The 21,467-nt window shown below is 47.5% G+C and overlaps 1 protein-coding gene across 1 annotated transcript; it reads right to left on the bottom strand.

The window, feature by feature from the left end:
- Window positions 1–2,669: 2,669 nt before the first annotated feature.
- On the bottom strand, window positions 2,670–9,082 carry LOC308173892 (uncharacterized protein; the record flags this gene model as incomplete). Its single annotated transcript, XM_080548945.1, has 6 exons — window positions 8,960–9,082; window positions 8,369–8,516; window positions 8,017–8,265; window positions 7,503–7,773; window positions 6,935–7,003; window positions 2,670–2,681 (listed from the first exon to the last, which is right to left on the bottom strand). The coding sequence occupies exons 1-6, from the start codon at window positions 9,024–9,026 to the stop codon at window positions 2,670–2,672; spliced, it is 816 nt and encodes a 271-aa protein (XP_080405071.1). The 5' UTR covers window positions 9,027–9,082.
- Between the last annotated feature and the right edge of the window lie 12,385 nt (window positions 9,083–21,467).

Genomic DNA, 21,467 nt, shown 5'->3' with positions numbered 1-21,467 from the left:
TTGACTCATTTGAAAGACCAATAAAAACTGTTAAACAAAACAAAAGCCTGACACTAGGCTAGATTTGGAATCCTAGATGGTGAGACTCACTTCAAGCTTTTCTCGTCCACCTGTGGACCATTAACAAAGATTGCCAGACATTTTGTAACCAAGGCAACCACACAAAGGAAAATTAGATTCTGCTATAGCTAAAGTACATGAAAAAATGGAGTCAAATTAGGTTTGTAGTGTGTGTCTGTCTGTGCTTGTGTATGCGTGTACTGTGTGTGTGTGTGTGTGTGTGTGTGTGTGTGTGTGTGCACGCATGCGCATGCAGGCATGTGCGTGAGCAAGGGAAAAAGGTAGAGAGAGAGAGAGAATAAAGAGTGTGTCTGTGTGTATGTGTGTGCATGTTACATTTTACATTTTTGACATCAGCGGACGCCTTTATCCAAAGTGAACAAATACATTTGTCAAAGTAAATGAATCATCTATCCATTAGACATCATTAGAAAAACAAATCTATGCTAGGATCAGGGTCATTGGCAGACACAATGCTAGAAGACGGAATAATAATAATTATTATTATTAGGGTTAGGGTTAGGGGGGTAGATGGTGCTATAGCTACAGTATGTTTTTGTAAGTAAACAATCATGTAAGTGCTGCAGAGCTTGCAGGAAGTTGAGGCCTGGGAGACCAACCCTCCCTCGCATGCTGCTCTTAGTCTGGTCTGTTTCTCGTTAACATTCCAACAGTTACAGGAAAACATTATCTCCAGTTACACTGCTTCTCCCCATGAGACATGCGCGAACAACCTCTGGACTAGCGGAAACTGCGGATGCACTATACAATACGGTCCATGGCAGATAAATGCAACCATTGTTCAAATGTAGCACAGCTCCAAGCTGTTGTATTTATCAGGGAGGTGGACTGAAGGCCTATTCCAAAAAGATGTCTCATCCTCATATATATATATATATATATATATATATATATATATATATATATATATATATATATATATATATAATGTAAATATATATACATACATATATTTTTTATGAATTAATTAATTAATTATAATGTGTCCAAACTACTAGCCTCACAGTAGTATGTTTTATCTGTGTATCTGTTGTGGTGTGGTGTTAATGTCAGTAGAAATAGTGGAAGATGTATATCATATTATGAGTCTGTGTCATCAGAAGTGAGGACGGCTATTTGGGGCGGATGGTAATCCCACTATTAAACAGGAGCACTCTGTCTCTGACAGTTCTTCTAATTCAATAACACCCAAACATTGGCTTATGTAACTGGGTAATGGAGCGCCTCTGTTGCAGCACTCATTCCATGATTGTGATCATGGAGTAAATGGCGCCATCTAGTGTTAGCAAAACACATGCTCTCTAGAACAATGGGCAAAAAGAATGAATGAGTTTCATACAAGCTCATGTTATGAAAAGTGCTGCAAGTGGGTCTCACCTAAGGAAAACTTAATATTCTGCTACTACTATAATTTATGGAGCCCTGGAGGTGACATAGAGGATTATTTATTTTTTTTACTAATTTGTGGCCTCGAAATACTTAATTTGTGGCCTCAATATATTAATTGGGGGACACAAAATAGTTTTATGTAATTAATTTTAGTAAGGGCTCAGAACGATCATGTCAGAACGATCAACATATCAGTGAGCCACACACACATTATACATTATACAACAGTTAGTTCCGACCAAGTAATTTGATTGGACAAGAGGCATTCCATGAGTTACGATATACAGTATAACAGCACTGGGACTTTTAACTATATGTATCACTCCGCCGCACAGATGTTCTACTAAATGACCGTTAGACTACATGTTTGTGTTCAGGTTACTAGGCAACAGTCCATGCGGCCTCGTACCTACGACTGAATCACAGCCGTGCTGATATTTAGTATAACACACTCCCTCTCGTGTGATATTGCTTAAATATTATGTTGTTAATTTGTTACTTTTTTTTTCTTTTTTTTTCTCTTTTTATTAAAGAAGGATACAAAAATACATAAAAATAGTATTATAGGCATAATATAAATATACATACACACATACAGTATGTACACATACGCACATGCACATACATTCATATACAGTGGGGAAAATAAGTATTTCATCCCCTGCTGATTTTATGAGTTTACCCCCTTAAAAAGAAATGAACAGTCTATAATTTTAATGGTAGGTTCATTTTAACAGTGAGAGACAGAATATAAAAAGAAATCCCAGAAAATCACATGATATGAATTTTGAAAAAAAATATTTGTGTTTTACTCAGTAAAATAAGTATTTCACCCCCTAGCAAAACATGACTCAGTACTTGGTGGAGAAACCCTTGTTGGCAAGCACAGCGGTCAGACGTTTCTTGTAGTTGGTCACCAAGTTTACGCAGATCCCAGGAGGGATTTTGTCCCACTCCTCTTTGCAGATCCTCTCCAAATCCAAAAAGGTTTGGACGGAGGCTGTCGCTTGGCAACTCGAAGCTTCAGCTCCCTCCACAGATTTTCTATGGGATTAAGGTCCGGAGACTGACTAGGCCACTCCATGACCTTAATGTGCTTCTAAGCTCGTGTGACAGGGAGGTGTGTGTTGCGGACCCAGGTGCGGTGCAGAACAAAGTGCTGACAGCAGGCAGCGGTTGGCACAACTAAGGACATTTTACTAGAACACAAACTAGAACAGAAAGCCACAAGAAAAACACATCTTCCTGTGCTAACACAAAACAGAACCGCGAATGTGGGGATGTGAATACTGTAGACCAGACCAACAGGCGAGGGAACGTCTCAACGTCCTGTAGGCCTAATAATATGGAGGGTGTATCATGCCGTATTTAAATACAATACAAACATCGGAATGCAATACACACATCGGAATGGAATACACGTGTAACACCAAATACAATGCAAAAATACGGAATGTTTGTGCCAAAATAAAAGCAATGTGTATTACATTTGAGCGCAGCGTATTCCATTCTAGCATGTGTATTGTATTTGGTCACGAGTGTATTCCATTCTGCATGTGTATTACATTTGAGCGCAGCGTATTCCATTGCATTGTATTCCATTCCGATGTAGGTATTATGGCACTCGCAAATACAATGCAAATTAGTATCCGCCCATATGCAAATTAGTATCCGCCCATAGGTTCTGCCCTTTCCGGCCATAGGATTCGCGATGCCAACGATGACGACAGTTTCTGTAATAGCTTATTAATAAAGATTCGAAAAATTATGCTGACCATCGTATTATCTTAGTTTAATGTCATTTCAATGAATCATATAACTTTTATTTACAACAAGCACAACACAAAAATCGCTATTATGCACCGTCTTTGTCCGCGAATAACACCGGCTGTGGAGGTGGTACACACTTTGCTAACTTCACCATCTGTCTACGGTCATTTTGAGCCCTTAACCACCGCGCTGACACCCCGAAAAGTTATGCTTTTAACCGTAAACTCGATGAACCGGGAGTTCACCCGGCCGCTGCTGCTCGCAGCACCGCTTGTCCAGTTGACAGTAGGGGCAGAGAATATTTCTACCCCGGAATTCCATTCAAATGCCCGCGTCAGTCAGCCTTTTCCGTAGAAATACATCGCTCCGTTATATATCTAACGTTACATGTTTTAAGGCTGATCTGTGCATGATAGTGCTGCATTATGTTGATCTATTTATATCGATCTATAAACGCGGAGATTGGAGCCCCAGACAGCGCTGCACTCGTATCTATCAGCCTGTCTGTATAATGATGTCGTTGAATGCCGATGCTGTGGTACTGTGCTGAATGAACCATTCGCTGACTGTCTTAATAAATCAAGTACAGAGATTCCAACCCGTGTTGAACATTCTATTTCCTTGTCAAATCGTGTATGCTGTCATTGCTGTGCACCATGAGATGACAACGCATTTAAGATCACAATCCTCAATAGATTGATTCCATCGTTTTACCGACAAGAAGATTCTACAATCTATCAGCCTTTCCGTAGAAATACATCGCTCCCTGTATAACGATATATATCTAACGTTACATGTTTTAATAGTAAGGGCATTTTACCAGATATTTGACCAATCTGCGAAGTAAATCGTTACCAAGAAATGTCTTCACCAATGTGTTTCTAAAGGTGTGTAATAACATGTCCTAAAAGGTTGAAATTCAACTCCTGTGGGAAACCTCATAAAAAACTGCTCAAAGTTGGGGTACTGATAACCGATTTTCGAAAATTCGAAAATGCTTAAATTGGACTTGAGTAACTTTTGAGGGGTCAAACTAGGCATTTTTCATGATTCTGAGTTGATTGCAAGCATTTATTTGTCACCAAGAGCACTTCCTGGTGCAACCCCCAAACCCCCCCCACCCCCATTGGTGGTTGGCATTCAAAGTGAGGAAGTTTGGAGGTAACAGGTAACATTAGACAACATTAGACAGCACCAGCAGAGAGGCACTATGATGGGCATGGACTCTTAGTCATAGGCCTCACTACATGTGGAACAATAGAACCAGGCTGCATGAGCTACTCACACAGCCCAGCAGAGAGGCACTATCATGGGCATGGACACTTAGTCATAGGCCTCACTACATGTGGAACAATAGAACCAGGCTGCTTGAGCTACTCACACAGCCCAGCAGAGAGGTACTATCATGGGCATGGAAACAGAGTCATAGGCCTCACTACATGTGATGGCTAAAACTCCACCTGCCTGACCCCCAGCCTGTCACATTGCCACTGTGTAGATGTTAATAGGTAGGGTAGTGGTGGTCTAGTGGATAGTGAGTTGGACTTGGGATCGGAAGGTTGTGAGTTCAAATCCCGCCTGAAGCCACACCACTACTAGTGTGCCCTTGGGTAAGGCACTTAGCCCTCAGTTACTCCAGGGGGAATGTCCCTGTAATTCGTAATTGTAAGTCGCTTTGGATAAAAGCGTCTGCTAAATGGCAAAAAAAAATAAAAAATAGAACTGTCTGTAACATTGCCACTGTTTAGATTCAAATGGCAGCTTGCCCTGATGTACCCTCATGTATGCTGTCCAAATGCGCTCACATGCACCATGATGTTTACTGCTTGAAGGATTAACGAGGGGGCACAGAAACCACAGTACTTTTCTGACCAAGTAGTGTGTATAAAGTAACTATCTGACCAGACAGGCCATTTCAGGACATCTCTTACCTCCTAGACCTAGGACAAATCTACTGTAATTCACAGAGCCATAACAGGATGGAACTCTTAACCATGTTCGCAAGGACAAACAGACTGAAGCTCAGCTTCTACCCCAGGGCCATTCAGGCCCTGAACACAGCAAATACCTAGGTTCTAGGCCCTGGACAATCTAGACATTTGATGGCAGCTACTAGATTGAAATCAAGTGCAATACTGAAACACAACTGTGAACATTTCAAACCTGCAAACTGCGACACTTTAAATGAATGTGCAATAACACTATGTGCAATATGACAACCCTCGGGTACATAAGGTTCAGAGATAGGAAATGTTAGAATAGGTATAGCATAGAGTACAGCACAGTGTTTATTTGTATAGTATAGTATAGTGGACAGTGTACATAGCCTTTATTTATGTAAACCAGCTCTTTTCCCTTCTTGTTTTTAGTTTTCTTTCCTAGCACCAGGGGAGCCCCCCCTCCCAAATGTCGTTATTTGGTACTATATCAATGACAATAAAGACCATTCATTCATTCATTAACCCAAGCATGTTAGTAAAACTAATTCTAGATGCACTTTCAAGAAAACAATAAAAGAGCACTTGATACAATTAACTCTGAATGAACAGTAGATTATTTATCTCGTTTGCTGATCTGTTGTATTTCATTATTTTATTTTTATTAAAATGTATAAATGTATTTATTCTTATTAATTTATTGTTATTATGATGTATGTTTACAATTTTTTACAAAAAATTAAATAAAATTCTCTGTTGCAGTCCTTTGTCTTCAAGTGCTCCTTTGTTCCACACGACTATCTATACCTTAGATCAGGCCTATTCAAATAGCCGCCCGTGGACAGGTGTAGGTGTGATAGAGTTGATATGGAGGGTTAGGGTCTGATAGTGTTGATATGGAGGTCAGATCCTGGTGGACGTAACAGTTAGTCACTGGGTCAGATAGCTATAGCTAACATTATTACCTAGCAAGGTATTACCTAAGCTAATTAGCCAGCTTATCATTATGGAGGCTTTATGGTTGTTGTAACTATTATTCTTTTAATGATACAAAAAAGTCTTGAATCAGAAACAGAATTTATTTTAATAACATGCTGTGCAAACACAAGTAAACAAGTAATGATAAGTAATAACGTTTTGCCAGTCGTAGCATTGAACAAGCACGGTGCCATTCTCCAGGCCTACAAGCTGGGGGATGTTGCCGTGTTTCACTGGAGAGCTGTCCCTCACGACTCTAGCAATGTCATCCAAAGTCTAGCTCAACAGGGTAGTCAAGACTTCCAGTGTTTGCAAATACAAGTGCACCCCATAATCTTTCACTGTGTTATCAGTAGTGTTGTTCCGATACCATTTTTTGATCCCGATCCCGATACCGATACCTGACCGTGCAGTACTTGCCGATACCGAGTACCGATCCGATACCACGGCGTTTGAAAAAACAAAACAAAAAAACATGTTTTTTGAGCCACATACTCACCTCGATGTAAAATTATTGCTAACACTTAGTCTGGCACTGCTCAAAACCTTTGTAAAACTCGTAAAGTTTTTGTAAAACTTAAGTAAAAAAAAAAAAAAATAAAAAAAAAAAATACGTTTTTGTAAAGTACTCGCCGATACCGATACCAGCATTTTTGTGCGTATCGGTGGCCATGCCGATACTAGTATCGGTATCGGAACAACACTAGTTATCAGGATGAGGGAGCTGGTCTAGCTCTGCCTGAGAAAGTTGCCGTGACAGTTGAATGAATCTCAGGCACTTGAATTCCAGCAGCGTCTTCTCCAGGGTCACTGGGTCCAATCCAGTCAATGCCGTAGTTAATGTCCACCTAAACATCAGGTTAAACAGAATGGATAGGGTTATTGGTTTTGAGAGGTATCTGTATGACAGATGACGTCACAATCTCATGCTACAACCGGACACACACAGACGGACACATGTCATGTATAGAAGTGGCTGCACCACTTAAAAAGACGGTTACATTTTTAACAGCAATGTAATATGAGAATGTCAGCCTATTTCAGCATGAGTTGAAGGATCTTCCATTAGTGATCTACTGTTTCCAATAAACTCCAATGACAACAACTGTCTATTTTGGTATGATTTTAAAGGTATATAAAAACAGTGTATCCGCTCACTGTTTCTGTTGCTTGTTGGTTGTTATTTTATGTTGTATGTTGTATGTTTTTATAGTATAAATAAATAATAACAACATCTTTTTTTAATTAAGTGCTGCTTTTCTTGGCCAGGGCTCATTTGAAAAAGAGGCTACTGTCTCGATATGACTACCCTGGTTAAATAAAGGATTAATAAAAAAGTATAGAAACCTGCTGTAGATCTGGAGCGCCTGGGCTGTTTCGGAACCTGTGCCATAGCTGCATGGGTGACTGATTTCGGGCAGTGCGGATTCCATGGTGGTTCCACCCCTGGACAAAGAAGTCCAGGTGCATCTGAATCCTGGGCAGGAACACCCATTGAAGAGCAAAGAGGTGTGTCTCATCGTCTGGACACAAGAGTCCTTCACACTCCAAGTGCCAAAAGAGTGAGTGGAAGAGCTCTGTCACACCGATGAAGACATCCCTCCAGAGTCTCTCTATTCTGTTGGGGGATAAAATATACACCATATGGTGTAAACCACAAAGAGGGATGCATATATCAAAATATACTGCATGGGTAGGCTGCTCATTAACCCTACCCATGAAATATATACAAACGCCTCAGAGTGCTTCATACCATGGTCACCATTACAATAATATGGGTAATAGGTGTTGAACAATTGTAATTGGTGTAAGGTGTTACAGAGTATTGTTACAGAAATATGACTACTTGTGAAAGAAATACCTCTGGTTATGCACACTTCTCCCAGCAATGTGGGAGTGTCTGTCGATACCTCTGTTGGCCACCATGTAGCTTGCTACATCCCAGTTCTCGCCCCCTTTATCGCTGCGAACCCTGGATGGCAAGCCGTGTGCATGGACAGCCTCAAGAAAATGGGAACAGACTGTCTCGGCACGGTTGTTGTTGGATGCTTTCAGAAACACAACCATTCTGCTGAAACCATCTATCCCTCCATGGATAATGATGCGCCACCTTCAGAAAACATAAGAAATGAGACACATTTATGATGAATATGATTTTGTTTTTCTCAATTACTTGTTATTCATCACTTCTGACCAATATTATCTATGGATACCTGATAAGCTTATGATTCCCATCAATGTGCCACAAGCAGTTTGGTGCGGGGACACTGTACACCCTTCTTCTTATTGTGTTCAGACGTAATGTACGCTCCAATACTCCCTCTGGGTCAATGCGTCTCATTGCTTGTTGGACTCGGAGACCTATGATCATAATATCCAATAACAGTGATCATTAATACAATTTAAAAGGACAATATGGTTACAAAATACATCACATAACCTTGTTTTGTGGGATTTGGAGCTTTGTATACTGTTCTGCACTAACAACACAAGCTACTTTCCAAATCCCCCTCCCTCAATACACTGTATACAGTCATGCTTGAAAGTCGTCATCAGACTATGGGACTCATATGAAGATCAAATAAAAGCATAAAATGTGTGGAAATTCCAACAGGGTTCACAAGCGTTCAAGCATGATATACGGATCCTGCTGTGGACTCATTTTCACCATCGACCTTTTTCAATGATTGTCCATTGGATGTAAACATGATTTAAACTTTCTTGATGGCAAATGTATTCATGTGATAAAACCTTTGGTGCCAAGATAGCTGTAGGTTTGCCAAACTCTGAATCAGACTACATACTCTGAACCCTGATGCCTCTCCCTTGAAGATGTCCTCGCACCATCTTGTACCCACAGTTGGGAAACATATGCTGGATATCAGAAATAATGGTGTCCAGGTGCTCATCTTCCACATCAGAATAGAAATCTGATACCCTATTGTGAAAAAAAGATATATTGTAATATTTATGACATACTTATATGACGTTACATACAGTTTACAGTGATGTCTGTGTGTGTCCGTTCGTAGGATTGATTGGACAAGAGGCATTCCATGACTGCTGATCAGATTTCCAGAGCGAATTTACGAACGCAGCCGAGTACCCAAGTACCCACTCGATATAATAAACAGCAGTTTAACGATCACAAAATACTCATACTTTGTGGATACGTTCGTTTGGGGCTGTGTGATCATCTAATTATGTGTAGTTATGTGTTTCTAGCATGTCGATGTTCTATCAGAATGTTGTGATGTTATCAAAATTAAGAAGATGAATGGCTGAAATGGCGCAAAGCGGGGGAAAACAGATACGACATCTAGAGTCTGGATGGAACGATTATATTTCAAAACAAACTTTAACTCCCCGAGGGCTCCGACTACTGCCAAGTCTATCTGGGTTTATTTGCAAGGACCTTCGCCTGTAGGCCTACAGTGTTATGGAAAACGAAGGTTTCTGCCGAATGCTGCAACACTGGAACCACGATATTACATACCAGTTAACACAGATATCTGCAAAATCATGCAATGCCTACCAAATACTGACATGTCAATCCGGACGGTAATATAATTATCAGAGTTTGGTTTTAGTTTTAGTATTCAGTTCAATGTGTGACTGACCTCATGTCGTTTTGCTCCATTCTTCTTCTGATCGTCCTCAGCGAAACATTGAGTATACCGGCAACATCTGTCGCTGATATGCCCAAGCTGACGTAGAACTCAATTAAACTGAACGGGACGTCCAATTTTGGACGGCCCGGTCGGCCAGTGGTGATGATCCCAGTCTCGGGTGCTGTTGCGTTTGGCATCGTTAATGTCAACAAATGTTCCTGTTGAATGGTCATCAAGGCGGTTACCGTTACTTGAGGAAATTCTACACCCATAGCAGCAGAGATTTGCCCCATTCTATCCAACAGCCACTCTACGCGGTAGAACACAAAATCGTTAGACACTGTGTTTTGCTCCGTCTGAAGTTGGAGGCCACGGATTTCTCGTCGTACAATCTCAAATGCGTCCATGTTGTTAACCTTATGATATGATAAATGCTAGGCTAATACTATAAGGCTATTATAAGGAAAAGGCTCGTGGAAAGGCTGGAGACACACAACAGGCAACACGTGCAGCAATTGATGAAAGGGCAATTTGAAGCTCCCATAGCGAATCACAGCGCCACTTATGGCCGGAAAGGGCAGAACCTATGGCTGGAACCGGAAGGTTGTATTCCATTCCGATGTAGGTGCCATAATACCTACATCGGAATGGAATACAATGCAAATTAGATCGGATTTACATAGGATATCGAAAAGCAATGCAAATGAGTAACCGGATATCGAAAAGCAATGCAAATGAGTACCCAGAACCTATGGGCGGATACTAATTTGCATATGGGCGGATACTAATTTGCATTGTATTTGCAAGTGCCTATTTGCAAGTGCCATAATACCTACAGCGCTCAAATGTAATACACATGCAGAATGGAATACACTCGTGACCAAATACAATACACATGCTAGAATGGAATACGCTGCGCTCAAATGTAATACACATTGCTTTTATTTTGGCACAAACATTCCGTATTTTTGCATTGTATTTGGTGTTACACGTGTATTCCATTCCGATGTGTGTATTGCATTCCGATGTTTGTATTGTATTTAAATCAGGCATGATACACCCTCCATATACAAAGGTCTACAGAGGGAACCACAGGCTTGGGGCAGCCCACAGCTCCCTGTGCGAGGCAGATACATACAAACAAACCAGGAACACACACTTACGAGGACGGACAAAGAGATCAACCAGCAGGGAATGCTGGGAAGTCATAAGGACATAAATAGACAGGTGCCAAATGTAAACAGGGGACATGCGTTAGTCCATAACAAGGAACGTGAACCAGGGGCCGCCGCCAGAGGGAGGTGTGACAGAGTTAAATATGTTATTGTGAATGTTCACCAAAATGTTAGTTTTGAGTTCGTTTCATTGTATGCACAGCGTGGAGGTCTCTTTTATTTTTCGTTTTTCCTTGTATTAGATACATGGACTTTTATTTGGAAATGTTTGATTTCGCTAACATATACATAGCGTCCGAGCGACATCTCTCGTTCTCTTTTGATTCACTTGCTGAACAGAGATAGAGGAGGAAACCTGTTGATGCAATAATTGTTACGGCTGGGCCGTCACACACGCCCTCCCCCGCCCCCACAGCTCGAGCACCCGCCCCCACAACTCGAGCACAGCGTGCTCTCCGCCGCAGGTGAAGCTCGTTCCCGGTGATTGGAGGGTTATCCAGCCACAGTCAAACCAACACACCTGTCTCCACTCCCAATTAACCCTCTGGCTACATCTACCCTGGACTCCCTCCATTCATCGTCAGTTCTTCCCTAAGAATGACCTGGCAAGTATCCTCTGTGATTAGTTATGAACTTTGCTCTTGTGCCTATTCTTGTGATTCGTTGATATCTTATGTACTGGCCTACCGTGGAGACTTACCCTGCTTTCCTGTTCCTCCACAGCCCATGCCAACCACTACCGCCATCCCGCCAGGTTGAAACCCCCAGCCCGCCAGGCTGAAACCTCCGGACTCATCATCTGTGTTTCCACCCACCTGCACTGTAAATAAATACCCTACGGGGCTAACACTGTATTCTGCCTCCGGTGTCGTGTCCTTGAGCTCCCTCGCCCCCGTGTCATAACAGAAGAACTGACCATGCAATTGGGCTCAGACGACACGAAGGACCGGGCACCATCTCCCACCCCTGGATCCGGTCCGACGGCTATCCAGATCCTCGCTGAACACACTCACCTCCTCCAGGCGGCCGCTACAGCGTGCCAGGCCCTGAACACTCGCATGACAACCCAGGAGGCTAACCAGGAGCACCGCGCCACCCAGATGCAGCACCTCATCTCTACGACCCAAGCGCTTACAGCACAGGTGGCCGCGCTCGCAGCCTTTGCCCCCCCCCCTGCTCTCCCTGACCCTGCCCAGCTACCGGCACCACCTACTGGACAGCCACGGGAGCCCCACCTAGCCAGCCCCCGCCCCTTCGACGGAGCCTTCGCCCAGTTCCGAGGCTTCATCCTCCAGTGCGAGTTGGTGTTCTCGCATCAGCCCAGCCAGTTCTGGTCGCCGGCAGCCCGGGTGGCGTTCATCACCAACCTCACCACCGGCGACGCCCTGAATTGGGTCCAGGCCACCCTCTGCGCCCGCCCTGACCTGTTCGGTGACTACGCTACCTTCCTCACGGAGTTCAAGAGGGTTTTCGACCACCCCACTGCAGGACAGGAGGTCGGGGCGCGACTGATGTCACTCCACCAGGGGAACCGGACCGCGGCGGCCTACTCTACCGAGTTTCGCACCCTGGCAGCCGGAAGCGGATGGAATGACAGGGCACTGCGATCTGCTTTCCGCCAGGGGCTGAGCGAGGCCATCAAGGACGAGCTCGTCCGGGACAGACCCGCCGCCCTGGACGAACTAGTGGCCCTAGCCATCGACGTTGACGAGCGCTCCCGGGAGCGTCGGAGAGAGAGAGGGCGCTACCAGACCAGCTCGCCACGCCCCCAGGACCCTATCGTCACAGCCAACCCCTCCTCCGCACGGGAGTCGACCTACACCCCATGCACTGGCGAGGAGCCGATGCAGCTTGGTCGAGCCCGCCTCACCACGGCGGAGAAGGAGAGGAGAAGGGCCCAGGGCCTGTGCCTCTACTGTGGAGAGAAGGGACACCTCCGTGACACCTGCCCGTCCCTATCAAAAGGGCAGGCTCACCCGAAGGGGGAATCCGGGTGAGCCGTGTCTCTCAATCCCCACCTACCACCAGCCCAGCCAGGTTCTCTGTCACCCTCTCCTGGCAGGGGCAGAACCTCACGGTCGAGGCCATTATTGACTCGGGAGCAGACGAGAACTTTATGGACGCCCAGCTGGCCCGCTCAGCTGCCGTTCCCCTCGTTGCCCTCGAGACCCCCCTCTCCGTCTCAGCCCTAGACGGACACAGCCTGGGGCCTCTCACCCACCGCTCTACACCCCTCTCCTTGACCGTCTCTGGGAACCATGTGGAGGAGATCCGGTTTTACATCCTCAAGACCCCCCAGTCCCCGCTCATCCTGGGACGACCGTGGCTCGAGCTCCACATTCCCCATGTCAGCTATGGTGAGGGACGTATCCTGAGCTGGAGTACCGCATGCTACGCCCGGTGCCTCCGTGCCGCCCATACCCCCACATCGCCTCTGCGACCGCCTCCGGCTCCCCCTGACCTCTCCTCCATCCCAGAGGTCTACCACGACCTCGGAGAGGCCTTCAGCAAGGAGCGTGCTCGCACCCTGCCGCCTCACCGGCCCTACGACTGTGCCGTCGAGCTCCGCCCTGGCAACAAACTTCCGGTCAGTCGCCTCTACAACCTTGCCCCCCCGGAGAAGGCAGCCATGGACACCTACATCTCCGACTGTCTGGCTGAGGGGCTCATCCGTCCATCACACTCCCCGGTGGCAGCGGGGTTTTTCTTCGTTAAGAAGAAGGATGGAACCCTCAGGCCATGCATTGACTACCGTGAGCTCAATGCCATCACCGTCCGGAACACCTATCCTCTCCCCCTCATGAGCTCCAACTTTGAGCCCCTCCTTGGGGCCACCATCTTCACTAAGCTGGACCTCCGGAACGCCTACCATCTGGTCCGGATTCGTGAGGGTGACGAGTGGAAGACGGCGTTCAAGACCCCCCGTGGCCACTATGAGTACCTTGTCATGCCCTTTGGTCTCACTAACGCCCCCTCCGTCTTTCAGGCCCTCATGAACGACGTCCTCAGGGACATGCTGGACATCTTTGTCGTCCTCTACCTGGATGACATCCTAGTATTCTCCAGGAACCCTGAGGAGCATGTCCAACATGTCCGCCTAGTCCTCCAGCGCCTACTGGAGAATCGCCTTTTTATTAAGGCTGAGAAGTGCTCGTTCCACACTCACTCTGTGGAATTCCTGGGGCTCATCGTGGAGGGTGGGTTGACTCGCCCTGACCCCAAGAAGACTCGGGCCGTCGTCGAGTGGGGCCAACCTACCACCCGGAAACAGCTGCAGTCATTCCTCGGCTTTGCCAACTTCTACCGGCGATTCATCCGGGACTTCAGCCGGGTAGCCGCCCCCCTCACTGCCCTCACCTCCCCCCTGCGCCAGTTCACGTGGACACCAGCAGCCAGCGCTGCCTTCAGTGACCTGAAGAGGCTCTTCACCTCGGCGCCGGTCCTAATCAACCCAGACCCCTCTAGGCCCTTCATTGTGGAAGTGGACGCCTCAGACACGGGCGTCGGTGGCGTGCTCTCTCAACGATCGGAGGACCAGACCGTGCACCCCTGCGCCTTCTACTCCCGCCGTTATACCTCCGCCGAGGCCAACTACGACATCGGGAACCGCGAGCTGCTGGCGGTGGTGGAGGCGTTCCACGAGTGGCGGCACTGGCTGGAGGGCGCAGAGCACCCCTTCACCGTCTGGTCGGACCACAAGAACCTAACCTACATCAAGTCGGCCAGGCGGTTGAACTCCCGTCAGGCACGCTGGGCCCTGTTCCTCGGGCGGTTTAACTTCCACCTCACGTTCCGTCCGGGCTCCCTGAACGCCAAGGCTGACTCCCTTTCTCGGCTCCATGCCGCAGAGGAGGAACCCACCACTCCTGACACCATCGTTCCATCCTCCCGGGTCGTTGGAGTGGTCACCCTGGAGATCGAGGCGGTGGTCAGAGCTGCACAGCGCACCCAGCCAGATCCCCGACCGGGGTCCCCCGGCCGTCTCTTCGTCCCGGACGCCGTCAGGACCAAGGTGATGCAGTGGGGCCACGCCAGCCGCTTCGCCTGCCATCCTGGGGCCCTACGCACACTGTCCTTCCTGCGCCGGCGGTTCTGGTGGTCCACCATGGCCGCGAACGTCAGGGAGTTCGTCTCGGCCTGCCCCACCTGCGCTCCCAGCAAGGCATCCCACCGGCCGCCTTCAGGACTGCTGCGGCCTCTACCCGTGCCCGGTCGACCGTGGTCCCACCTCGCCATGGACTTCGTGACCGGCCTTCCCCCGTCCCTAGGCAACACGGTCATCCTCACCATCGTGGACCGCTTCTCCAAGTCCGTGCGGTTGGTAGCTCTGGCAAAGCTACCGACCTCGGCGGAGACGGCGGAGCTACTCACCACCCACGTCTTCCGGCTTTACGGGCTTCCCCAGGATGTGGTCTCCGACCGTGGCCCCCAGTTCACATCCAAGGTGTGGCAGGCCTTCTGTTCTGGGATTGGGGCCACGACCAGCCTCTCCTCCGGCTACCATCCCCAGACCAATGGGCAGGCGGAGAGAGCCAACCAGAGCCTGGAGTCGGCACTCCGCTGCATGTCCTCCCTCCATCCATCCTCCTGGAGCAAGGACCTACCCTGGGTGGAGTACTCCCTGAACGCCATGGTGAATGAAGCCACCGGCCGGTCCCCCTTCGAGTGCTCCTTGGGGTACCAGCCACCCCTGCTTTCTACCCAGGAGGGCGAAGCGTCGGTACCATCGGTCCAGGCACACCTCCTTCGCTGTCGTCGGGTCTGGACCTCCGTACGCTCGGCCTTGCTTCGGGCCACCGCCCGAACTACCCGAAGCGCCAACCGTCGTCGCACTCCAGCTCCGGTGTACCAGGTGGGCCAGAGGGTCTGGCTCTCCACGGCGGATCTCCCCCTCAATGTCCCCTCCCGGAAGTTGGCGTCGAGGTACATCGGCCCCTACGCCATCGACCGGGTCATCAACCCCGCTGCCATCCGGCTGGTCCTCCCTCACTCCCTCCGTCGGATCCACCCGGTGTTCCACGTCTCCCGGGTTAAGCCCCATGTCGCCAGCGACCTGATGCCACCAGCCCCTGCACCGCCCCCTCCTCAGTTGGTGGATGGCCACCCCCAGTGGGCGGTAAGGAGGCTCCTCAGGGCTCGTCGCTGTGGCCGGGGTTTCCAGTACCTGGTGGACTGGGAAGGATATGGCCCAGAGGAACGGAGCTGGATTCCCCGGTCCCAGATCATGTCCCCAGTCCTCCTCAGGGACTTCTATCGGGCCCACCCGGAGGCTCCGGGCCGGTCGCCAGGAGGCTCCCCCTCGGGGGGGGGTCCTGTTACGGCTGGGCCGTCACACACGCCCTCCCCCGCCCCCACAGCTCGAGCACCCGCCCCCACAACTCGAGCACAGCGTGCTCTCCGCCGCAGGTGAAGCTCGTTCCCGGTGATTGGAGGGTTATCCAGCCACAGTCAAACCAACACACCTGTCTCCACTCCCAATTAACCCTCTGGCTACATCTACCCTGGACTCCCTCCATTCATCGTCAGTTCTTCCCTAAGAATGACCTGGCAAGTATCCTCTGTGATTAGTTATGAACTTTGCTCTTGTGCCTATTCTTGTGATTCGTTGATATCTTATGTACTGGCCTACCGTGGAGACTTACCCTGCTTTCCTGTTCCTCCACAGCCCATGCCAACCACTACCGCCATCCCGCCAGGTTGAAACCCCCAGCCCGCCAGGCTGAAACCTCCGGACTCATCATCTGTGTTTCCACCCACCTGCACTGTAAATAAATACCCTACGGGGCTAACACTGTATTCTGCCTCCGGTGTCGTGTCCTTGAGCTCCCTCGCCCCCGTGTCATAACAATAATATTTGTTTTAACCTCTGAACAGAGAGGAGATGAGACCCTTCCAATAAAAGAACAGACCCACAGCACAACCTTCTTGTCGTCCATACTGATACACAACGCAGAGGTTAGCGGGACTGGACAAGGTATTCCACTCCCGTTACAGAGACACCAAGGGGTCGAACAAAGAAATGGCGACCCCAACCGTAACAAGCTAAGACAAAAAATGGGCTTCTTTTATACTATAACATGTATAGGAATAGATTGTGCCTTTCTCTGAACAGCAAAAAGCAGATTGCGCAATCAACATTCATGCCAGTATCTCTTCATTACTCCATTTGTACTCGAGAACAATGAGCAAAGATAATTAATTCGTTTTACACAAGCTCATGTTATGAAAATCAGTGCTCAAATCATGGTGGGAAGTCTTAAAACGCAATATTCTGCTACTACCGTAAATGTGGCAACACGTGTCTCTGCATGTCTCGCTGACATCTCTACATTGATGTCAGCCCACCATCTCAAGCTCAACCTTAACAAGACTGAACTACTCTTCATTCCTGGGAAAGCCTGCCCTCTCCAAGACTTCTCCATCACAGTGGAGAACTCTACTGTAACCCCCTCCCAGACAGCCAAGATCCTTGGAGTGATCCTGGACAACCGCCTATCCTGTGTGGAGAACATTGCAGCGACAGCACACTCCTGCAAATTCCTCCTTTACAACATCAGAAGGATACGACCATTGCCATCAGACCTCTGCAGCTCATCCAGAATGCTGCTGCCCGTCTGGTGTTCAATCTCCCCAAATGTTCTCTTGTTACCCCCCTCCTTCGCACCCTGCACTGGCTCCCGATAGCAGCTTGCATCAGGCAGCAAAACGGACAGCCCCTGCTTACCTGCAGGCAATGGTCACCCCCCAAACACCAGCCTGTTCACTCCGCTCCTCGGGCTCTGCTGGCTGACTGGCCCCACAACCTCTTCGCAGTCACACTGCCCTGTCACGTCTCTTCACTACACTGGCTCCCCGCTGGTGGAATGAGCTTCCCACGGCTGTCAGAACTGCAGAGTCACCATCCATCTTCCGTCGGAGACTGAAGACCCATCTCTTCAGGTTACACCTTAACTGGTCCTCGTGAGACACTTTACCACCCCCCAGCACTGCGTCTCCTGAGACACCTGCTTCCCCCTATACAGTGTCTCCTAAGATGTCTACTTCCCCTCCTTGTACTGTTTCTCCTGTGTAAAAAAAACAAAAAACGTTCTTTCTTTTTCTATCACAGAGACTGCCAGTGGCCCCGGGCCTGAGCTAGATCACTCTTCCTGCTACGACTGGTGAACTGATGATTCACTTGCTTAGTCAAATGTATTGATTGTAAGTCGCTTTGAAATAAGGCATCTGCTAAATGCCAAAAATGTAAACATTTAAATGTAAATGGAGCCTCTCTGGTCTTGTGGACCAATTCTGCCCCCATCTCTCATTGACCTGTTGGCTGCTGGTGGCGTCAGTGATGATGATGAGGGGGAAGAGGATGAGGTGGAGATTGATGAGGAGTTGGATGACGATGATCAGTTAAACAGTAAAAAACTGTAAAAGTGATATTGTGGTGAGCCTAAAATGTGTTGTGTGTCTGTTTTTCACCAATATAGAATGGTTGTACCAAGACAGTGACCTTTCCATTGGATTCCCGGTGTCAAAAGGTTCAGGAGTTATGGAAATCTGAGATTTTCACCATTCGCGTGGATATCAAACAAACCCCATGGGACATTAGTTGGCAACATGAAGAAATCTTAACGAGACACCATTAGGGTCTTAAAAAAGCAGGTTACAAAATGTTTTTGTTCAGGTACATGGGAACCTATTTCTCCTACTAGACTAAATTGTGTATTATTATCCACCACCTTTCAGAAAACATGACGATGTGGCTAAACCAGGTTATAATACAGGACAAATCAATAACAGCAGGCCTATAATACACTTTTATGATTGTATTATGACAAACATGAAATAGCTGGATATCTTTAACCTACAGCCGTCTCTGAGACGGCACTTTATTTTACAGTACAGAAATGCATCCCAAAAAAATCACAACACTTTTTCCAGTCTTTTTTCCGTTTTGTTTTTTAAAAATGTATTTTGAATATTTCTCTCTGTACCGCTGACAAACTCAGGGTGGCAGTCTTGGGCTATAACCAGATTATTTGCACGCAGACTGCAATTTTCCTCTCTTATAGAAATACAGTTATTTTCTGAAGCCAAACCATGTTTATAATAATGAGGATGATGATGATAATAATAATAATAATGCATTTATTTTGTATAGCGCTTTTCACTCTACTCAAATACACTACATTTCATAGAGAGAACAATAATAGATAGGCCAACATACAAAGTAAAACCAAAGCACAGTCAGTAAAAACAACAATACAAATAGTTTAAAAAGCTAGATTTTGAGGGATTATTTGAAGGAGTAGAGCGTTCTGGATTATTTGATGTGGTTTGGGAGAGTGATCCAAATTAAAATGATATAATGATGATAGTGATAATGATTCATGATTAATAAATTACCAAATGAACTGCTATAAAATACAAATTAGATGCTCTGCTCAAATATAATCCACATGGAGAGCACACGACCAACCTTTAGTAAAGGGCAGAGTGAGAGCAGAGATTTGAGAATACAAAGATACAAAATTGGTTTACTGTCCAGGCTTTCAGGCTCCATCATGCCATGGTCGCCGTTATTAAAACGTTACCAAGGTTACAGTGGGACATGAACTTTTCAACCTCAAACCATCAGCCGTCATGAGTATTGAAGAAAAACTACAAATCTATTAATACTTAGTTTCTAAGTTACATCCCAACGTGATTGCATGATTGCACAAGATTGTATGACCTGCGAATTAGTTTAGGGTGCAGTGTTAACTTTATTAAATGTGGTAACGAGGATGAAAACTAGCATAGTCTCACAGAGCATGAAGTGAGACGCGTGCTGAAGGCGGTGGACCCCAGAAAGCCTCGGGGCCGGATGGCGTCCTGGGACGGGTGCTGAGGGACTGCGCCGACCACCTGGCCGGGGTTTTCACCAACATCTTCAACCAGTCCCTGTCCCAGGCCACCATCCCACCCTGCCTGAAAACCTCAACTATCATCCCAGTCCCGAAGAAAAGCACGGTGAGCTGCCTAAACGATTACCGCCCGGTGGCACTCACACCAATCATCATGAAGTGCTTCGAGAAACTAGTCCGGGCCCACATAGTCACACGCCTCCCGTCCAACCTGGATCCATACCAGTTTGCCTACAGAGCCCACAGGTCCACAGAGGACGCCATCGCGACGACTCTCCACTCCACTCTATCCCACCTGGAGAGGGGGAACAGCTACGCGAGACTGCTCTTTGTGGACTTCAGCTCTGCCTTCAACACCATCCTTCCAGACAGGCTAGTGACCAAACTACTAGACCTCACACTCTATCTGTGCATGGATCAAGGACTTCCTGTCTGACCGCCCCCAGAGGGTGCGGGTGGGCTCTCACACCTCCACAGCCCTCAGACTCAGCACTGGGTCCCCCCAGGACTGCATGCTAAGCCCCATCCTCTACAACCTCTACACCTACGACTTCACCCCCGTCCACCCCAGCAACTCCATCGTAAAGTTTGCAGACGACACCACCGTGGTGGGCTGCATCTCGGGGGGGGACGAGGCGGCGTACAGGGATGAGGTGGAGCAGCTGAGCAAGCTGTGCAAGGTTAACAACCTGCTGCTGAACCAGTCAAAGACCCAGGAAATCATCGTGGACTTCAGGAGGAAAAAATCTGAGGTCCAGCCCCTGCTCGTCGATGGAGGGAGCGTGGAGAGAGTCTCAACCCTCCGATTCCTGGGGGTGCACATACAGGATGACCTGTCCTGGAAGATTAACACAGCAGCCATCATCAAGAAGGCACAACAGCGGCTCTACTTCCTGAGAGTCCTCAGGAAATACCACATCAGACAGGAGCTGCTTGTGACCTTCTACCGCTGCGCAGTGGAGAGCATCCTCACCTACTGCATCTGCGTGTGGTTCTCCAGCTGCACAGCCGCAGAGAGGAAAGCGCTACAGAGAGTCGTGAGATCGGCCCAGAAGATCACCGGCGCCCCCCTCCCCTCTCTGGAAGAGCTGTACAACACACGCTGCCTCAGGAAGGCCTCCAAGATCTCCAGAGACCCATCCCACCCTGGGAACGAACACTTTGTTCGGCTGCCCTCGGACAGGCGGTTCAGGACAATGTTCGCAAGGACAAATAGACTGAAGCTCAGCTTCTACCCCAGGGCCATTCAGGCCCTGAACACAGCAAAGACCTAGGTTCTAGGCCCTGGACAATCTAGACAATTTGATGGCAGCTACTAGATTGTAATCAAGTGCAATACTGAAACACAACTGTGAACATTTCAAACCTGCAAACTGCGACACTTTAAATGAATGTGCAATAACACTATGTGCAATATGACAACCCTCGGGTACATAAGGTTCAGAGATAGGAAATGTTAGAATAGGTATAGCATAGCATAGAGTACAGCACAGTGTTTTATTTGTAATATAGTATAGTATAGTGGATAGTGTACATAGCCTTTATTTATGTAAACCAGCTCTTTTCCCTTCTTGTTTTTAGTTTTTTTTCCTAGCACCAGGGGAGCCACCACTCCCAAATTTAGTTGTATGG

This window comes from Nansenia antarctica (assembly GCF_963989245.1).
Source record: "Nansenia antarctica genome assembly, chromosome: 19".
Classification (NCBI taxonomy): Eukaryota; Metazoa; Chordata; class Actinopteri; order Argentiniformes; family Microstomatidae; genus Nansenia; species Nansenia antarctica.
Note: the sequence above shows the minus strand (reverse complement) of the source record. Positions and strands in the feature narration are given on the sequence as shown.